The sequence below is a fragment of the Solanum pennellii genome, chromosome 12 (assembly GCF_001406875.1).
Source record: "Solanum pennellii chromosome 12, SPENNV200".
Lineage (NCBI taxonomy): Eukaryota > Viridiplantae > Streptophyta > Magnoliopsida > Solanales > Solanaceae > Solanum > Solanum pennellii.
The window spans coordinates 3,609,391-3,617,416 of record NC_028648.1 but is presented as its reverse complement, the minus strand read 5'-3'; the positions used below and the strand labels follow the sequence as shown (position 1 = coordinate 3,617,416).

General features: G+C 27.1%; 1 protein-coding gene across 1 annotated transcript; it reads right to left on the bottom strand.

Moving 5' to 3' along the window:
* Positions 1-244: 244 nt before the first annotated feature.
* Positions 245-2,304, bottom strand: LOC107007226 (CBL-interacting serine/threonine-protein kinase 6). Its single transcript, XM_015205751.2, has one exon. It carries the CDS (start codon positions 1,808-1,810, stop codon positions 512-514), a length of 1,299 nt encoding a protein of 432 aa, XP_015061237.1. The 5' UTR covers positions 1,811-2,304; the 3' UTR covers positions 245-511.
* Between the last annotated feature and the right edge of the window lie 5,722 nt (positions 2,305-8,026).

The following is an 8,026-nucleotide window of genomic DNA, read 5'->3' as shown; positions in this document are numbered from 1 at the left end:
CCACAAGAACCAAGGATAAAACTGAACAAATTCAATCCTCTTAACACATGAATTCAAGAAACATACTATAGATTCCATCTTACTTTTAAGAATACATCAAACAACAAGAACAAAACTAAACGATTCAATCGCTCAAATACATGAACTCAAGAGACATTCTTCAGATATTGTCTCGATTTCAAGAATACATCTAAACAGCAAGAACAAGAACAAAACTAAACGATTCAATCACTCAAACACACGATTTCAGGAGATGTGATTCAAGAGATTCCAGTCTCAATTTCAAGAACATATCTGAATAACAAGAATAAAACTAAACGATTCAAGAGACACCGTCTCAATTTCAAGAACACATCACTAAACAACAAGAACAAGAACAAAAACTAAACAAATTCAATCTCTCTGACACATGAATTCAAGAGATATACTTCAGAGATGAAGTCTCAATTTCAAATCTAAACAATAACAAGAACAAAAACTAAACAAATGCAATTGCTCTAACACATGAAACTCAAGCAATTGTTGGATTCTCAGGTGCGGATTTCCAAACAATGTCCTTGAGTGCTGGCCTAAGCTCTTTGCTGCAGAATTGATTATATTCCAATGTATCACCACAAGCTTTCTTCACCTCCACAACCAGAAATGAAGGTGTCACAGCAAATATATCAGCAGATATTCCCAACTTCCCTTTCCTCCCACTCTCTTGCCCCTGCAATCTAACACTAGAATCACTCCTCTTCAAGCTGAATTTCGACGTTTTAGCTACTTCCTCAAGCTTCGAAATCACACTACTAGCTGGCTTTGTTGTTGCAAATCTCAACTGTTCCTTCTCCTTCTTCTTCTTTTCCTCAAACAAAGGAGACAAATCAAACCCCTCCGACAATGAAATGATATGAAAAGCATTCAAAGACTCAATCTTTTTCGCCTTCCCTACACAATCTTCATCTCCCACATGAGAAAACTCTTCCTCCTCCTTACTCCTCAAAGTCCTTGGCACAGTCTTCTTGAACCAATTAGACTCCATAATCTTTGAAGCAGTAATTCGAGTTCTCGGATTCGGATCCAACATCTTCACAATCAACTTCTTTGCATCAGATGACATCCAAGGTGGACACTTGAAATCACCCTTGTGAATTTTCTTATACATAGCCATGATATTATCATCTTGAAATGGTAAAAAACCAGCTAAAAGCACATAAAGAATCACTCCACATGACCAAATATCTGATGTTGCACCATCATATCCATGATTACCAAGTACTTCAGGGGCAACATAAGCTGGAGTACCACAAGTTGTATGCAATAAACCATCTTGCCTTAAATGATCAGTAAAAGCACTAAGTCCGAAATCGGTTACCTTAAGATTGCCTTCTTCATCTAACAGCAAATTCTCAGGCTTTAAATCTCTGTGATAAACACCACGGCTATGACAAAAATCAATTGCAGAAATCAACTGCTGGAAATACCCTCGAGCATTGTCTTCTCTAAGCTTACCTTTAGCTACTTTTTCGAACAATTCACCGCCTTTAACGTACTCCATGGCGAAGTAAATCTTCGTTTTGCTTGCCATAACTTCGTGAAGCTCGACTATGTTGGGATGTTTCACCATTTTCATGACGGAGATTTCTCGTTTGATTTGCTCCATCATTCCTACTTTTATCACCTTCTCTTTTCCAACAACTTTCATTGCTATATTCTCCCCTGTTACCACGTTACGAGCATGGTATACTTTAGCGAAAGAACCTTGACCCAAAACTCGTCCGAGCTCATATTTACCATACAAAACAGCACATTTTTCTTCTGGCCCCATTATAAAACACCGGTTTTAGGGAAATTTAGCAGCTTTTCTGAAGCAAGATCGAAAAGGGTGTTCGATTTTTGGAAAAAAAAATTGATGGGCTTAAATTGGAAGTGAAATGGGGTGGGTTTATTCGTCTCCGACGTGTTTCCGGTGGAAACTCCGGCCGCCGACGAACGATATTCAAAAAGGGTATATACTTTTTGTTAAGAAAAAAAGAATGGGTTTTGGTTTATAACTGAAAAAAGGGGTTTTGGTGAATGAGTTCACCCGTCTTCTACGTGTTTCCGGTGACAATTCCGATGGCAATTCCGGCTAACTCCGGGAAGTGAAATTTGGGGCTTTAAGCCTCCGAAAATCAAACTAGAAAGAAGGGATTTGCCTATCATCTCTCTGCATTCCCAAAATCGGAACCAAAAACTGAGGTTTAGGTTTTGTCTCTCTAGGGTTTGTAAAACTCAACGACGGCTAAGCTTCTTTAGGTTTCAGCAATTTCTGTAAAATGGTGGCACTGAAGGTGAATTTATACTCGGTTCAAGGGTAATACTGTCTTTTATCACCCAACATGAGGTTTGTTTGGTTGTTCGACACGTGTCATATTGCTACTGGTTGCATGGGAATTTGCTTGTTTTGTGTAGCAATAAAAAACGGACACGTGGATTTTAGCAGCTTAGAATCGGTATAATTGAAGTGAAAGAGTCAGTAACCGCCTCTTTGGATTTTAATGACTATTTTGCCCCTGCAATATTTACTTACCCGCATCAAGTGATTATATAATCGATTTAGATGTTACGTAATTGAAGCGAAAATAGACGTCATTTTAAATTGTGATACATAATTTATAGTAAAAAATCGTTAAAAATCTTTACAAACATTATTGAATTCAGATGAAATTAATACCGATGAAGTACCAATATTGCTATGTTGTATAGAGCCTCTATATAAGTAAATTGCACTTATTAGACATAGTAAACAATTTCTTTTTTTTTACTTCTTTAATATTGTTGGCTCAATATTTATCTTAATTAATAATCATAAATAGAAAGAAAAACTTGAAATAATCATTTTTTTTCTTGTGGTATAAATAATTAAGAAACTCCTTATAAATTTCAATGAATATCAACTGAATTATTGCACACTTGATTTTAGTAAATTAAAAAAAAAAGGCATAAAAGGACAAATTTGTACACAATTTTAGCAAATAGTTTCAATATATAGAACTCCTAGCTACCAATCAAAATTACTATGCATTGTGAGTTAGAAGGTTAACAAGAGAGTATTATCTCACCAGCGCGATTCAAATTTATTAAAATTTTAATATAAATTTTGAACAAATAATAAAAAAAAATTAAAATAAAAGTAGCATGGTTGATTTTAATATAAATATTAATAATTACTTTTACGATTAAAATTTATAACTTAGAAATCATATTAAGATAGCTTTATTAGTTCTCCTCTAAATTATGTGATCTCTCAAATAAATTAAAACAACATCAGAACTAGCTAGTGGAATTTAATAGAATTAAACAAATACAAGTGGTGTAAATTATTGTTGATTTTGTGTCTTGAATTTTGGAATTTGAATGTACTATTGTGTTTTTTATAATAATAAATTTTTATGTCCAAAAATTCATTCTCTTTCTATGTATAATAATTTTTATTCTTTTAAAATTGCAATAATTTTGAGTAGAGTTAGTTGTGTTACTACCTAAGTGTAGAAAACCTCTTTGGTGGCCACTAAAAATGATGAAATAATTCAATACCTTGTTTAGTAGACATCAATATAAAGTTATCGTACAGTGAATGAGATTATTTTATTTATTAATTAAATATTTATATTTAATTTCAAATAAATATAAAATACATTTAATAGAGAATATTCTTTTTCTTAATAAATTATTTGCGTATCAGAGTAAGTATACACTATTAAGTATCGATTCAACATAGTAATTCATTATTTAGCTTAACTCAAATCTTATGAGTTATAAGTTTATTAAATATAGACATAGATTAGCATATTGAATCGACATCGTATTAAAAAAAAGTCATAACATATTTTATAATTACTTACTAAATCAAAATAGTATAATTGATTATTATTTTTTTATTTTATTCTACGATTTATATAACTTTTTGACTATGAACAATTCTCAATATAATTAGTTATTCTCTTACTTTATATTACGTGTATTGATATAAACAAAGGGTAAAATAGTAAAATTGAATAATTTATTAATAATTTCTTAATCATCGTATAATATAGAAGATATTCATCTGATATAAAACAAAGAAAATAACACTTAAAATCATAATTTACAGATACTAATTAATTAAAGCAATAAAATAAAAAAAGGTGTCACCCTAAAATCGAACGAAAAATATTAATAGCTAATTATATAGATTTTCATGAAATTAATTAGAATTTAATTCTCCGCCTTATAATTAATTTCCTCTTTTCATTGCCCTTTCTACCTCCTTTTTTTTTTTAAAAAAAAAAAAAAACCTAGGATCCAACCTTCACTAGTTTTGACCCCTTCAAATTCTTATTATTTTTTTTTTGTCTTTTTAATTTTGAATAAAAACAATGATCTGTCTCTCTTGAATTTGTATTTTTCTGTTATTTAATTTTCTATAATTTTTTTCTAGGTCTCTCTTGAATTAGAATATTGGAAGTGAAATAATAGCTCACCACATGGGGGGTTTCCAAGATTCTTCAGCTGAAAAATAAAAATTAAATTCTCTTCTTTTTCTATATACAATGCATCTTTAAATTATAATATGTCAGCAGAATTATCTATAATGATTTTTAATACTTAGTATTTTAATATTGGTTTGAGATCAATTTAAATAATGAAACAATATTGATATAATCAATTAGGATTCATATATAATTGAGAAGTAACTTTAGACTGAGACGGAATATATGTGTTTAGTAGTTAGAGATTAGAGTTTTTAATTATCTATAATGGTTTTTAATACTAAGTATTTTAATATTGGTTTGAGATCAATTTAAATAATGAAATAATATTGATATAATCAATTAGGATTCATATATAATTGAGAAGTAACTTACAGACTGAGACGGAATATATGTGTTTAGTAGTTAGAAATTAGAGTTTTATTTCTAGAAAAAAGAGATTTACAAATTTTATTTTTAGCTAGACTCGATTTTAAAAATAGAATATAATATTTTCTTACTAATTCAACTCATAAAACTAATTATTATAAAAAAAATATCTAAAAAAAGTCATTTTTGTAATATTTTTTCTTTCTATTTATTATTAGATCTTCAAATTTAATTAGTAGAGTGTGAATCTATCCTAAGCCAATAAACAAGGCTAAGTAGGACATATAAAGTTAAAGATAAAATAGAAGTAAACAATTTTATCTATTGCTAAATAACTTGTCCCTAATATAATTTTTGATAATTTATTATTGATCAACTATTTAGTGATAAAAGTTATTATTTAACTGTAAATATTTATTATCGACATAAAATTCTTTAATAGATGAGTTATTGTGCACTCTTTTTAAGTGTGGCCATTTTAAGGCAAAACCTCTTTAATTATTTTATTATTTAAAGATAGATATTCAGAATTTAATTGAATTAATTATTTTATGATTTTTATTTTTTTAATATTGAGATATCCATCCGATTCTAAAAGGTTATAAAACTGTGGACGATATTAATTGGAAATATTTATTTGTTTGTATACTTTTGCCACCACAAGAATACCATGTGCTCTGCAATTATACTGTAAAATTAATTAATTTTCTACAACTTTTTATATAGTTTGTAATAAATGTTTTCCTTGAAAAAATTCCCCATAATTAATGGAGTAGTAGTATATGGAAAACCATTTTGTCAAAAATACATGGCTAATATAGTCCTTTTTAATGTTAGATTACTTTGAAAAATATTATTCATGAAAAAGTGAATTATAATTTTAAAATATAACTAGTTATCTAGTAGTATTACATAACGACTAAAGGTAATCAGAGACGTCGATCGATAATTTCAAATCTATAAATTTGTTATAATGATTTTAAGTTTATGTATAATAATATTTAAGATTTATAATTAAATAATTTATATATAGGTTTTCATAAACTCGTGATTGCATGTTAAATTTGACTTTTATGGAGATGATTTTACTGTGAAAAACATAAGTAAAATCAGGGTGTTAAGTTCGTAAATATTTCTAAATTTATCATCAAAATTATAGCAATTATTTCATCGTAATTAAATATTATAATGATTTTCTAATACTGAAATATAATAAAAAATAAAATTATTGAGTTCGTGTGAATTAAAATATATGTAAGATTGTAACAAATAACTCTTGGTGTAGGTCTTTTTTATACTATCAAAATTTCCATTAATTATAGTTACACTCCAAAATATATATACATATGACCTAACCTTATCTTGGGGAACTATTTTTCAAACTTGAATTATTATGAAATCTTTTTAGGATATACTTTATAATTAAATTGAAATCAATCAACCATGTTATGTGAGCTATATATTGAAGATATATTATAACTAACAAATCAACTATTTGTTTCCTCTTTTCCTACCCAAATTTCTTATTAAACCCATACTATGAATTATTATTTTTTTATTTTATGCAAATTTATTTAATTGAATATAAAATTTAAGAAAAAACATTTTTACAAATAGTATATTGTTTATGTGATTATAAAAATTGTCGTAGTTCAGAATGAATTTAAAATTTTGAAATAAATATTTTAAAATAATATTTTTGAATCAAGTTATAACAAATCAACTATTTGTTTCCTCTTTTCCTACCCAAATTTCTTATTAAACCCATACTATGAATTATAATTTTTTTATTTTATGCAAATTTATTAATTGTATATAAAATTTAAGAAAAAACAATTTTACAAATATCATATTCTTTATGTGATTATAAAAATTATCGTAGTTCAGAATGAATTTAAAATTTTGAAATAAATATTTTAAAATAATATTTTTGAATCAATTTTGAAGAATATATTATTACTAGCATTATTGAGTTATTGTCTTTTTCTTGAACCAAACAAACAGAAACATACCACCAATTTTTATCTGTTTCCACAGGCTGATAAAATTGATGTAGAAATATTCTTGCTTCTATCATTGAATGTCCGTAGAGGCGAATTCATAATTTGAAGACTTTTTGGTGTATCAATATAAATATAGTTTATTTAAAATAAAAATAATAAATACAGGCTTTAATAGGGATTCAAAAACTGATCTAGAGTGTGGTGTCCGTAGCTTCTACCAATAGCACAAAGACAATTCTATATTTTTTATGGGTGCATTATTAACTATGTATATCATAATTTCTATCAGTTTTTCAAAATAAATATACATATATGCATATGATTTTTTTGAAAGTTAGTGAATATACATGCACCCTTCCATATAGTATGAGTCTACCCCTGTATATGAGTAACGACGTTATTTTAAAGAGATTTAACTGTATTATGACGATATATTTAAGAAAATAGAAACAAAAACTTCCTCTCATATTACAATATATATATTGTATATTTACTCAAAATTCAAACTCCATATAATTTGACTATATTATGAGACAACATTGATTATATAATAATCTCAAAAGGAAATTTAGAAAGTAGAAATGAAATCTTCCTCTTATGTTACAATTTTGTATGTTCACTCAAGTCAAACTCCATATTATTTAATAATGCTTAATACTAACTTGCTATAATTAAAATTGTGATCTTCTCACAAATTTATGATTCACCAACAAAAATCAGCTAAAGTTATATGCATTAACAATATAAAATAATTTTTTGTATTATCAGATTACGTAAATAATTCTATTTAATGACTTAAATTGATAACCTAAAAAAATTGTAGTAATAAATTTTCCATTGATTAATAGGTTAGGTTACACTAAAATAACTCCTATAAAATTAGTGCATATAACTTAAAATACAAAAAAAAAAAACAATTAAAAACATGAAAACATTTTGAGTGACTTAATTCTTAAATTTATTAGCCCATACATTAATAATTTAGGATTAGACCTAACATAGTTTATAGCAAATTAACATACGAAACATTTATTTAATTATTGGTAGTTAATGGTCATAACATTTTGCGACAGGTCACATCTTTATGTCATTTCTTTAATCTAACAACAATAATAAGAGATTGATTTTATATATATATATATATATATATATATATAT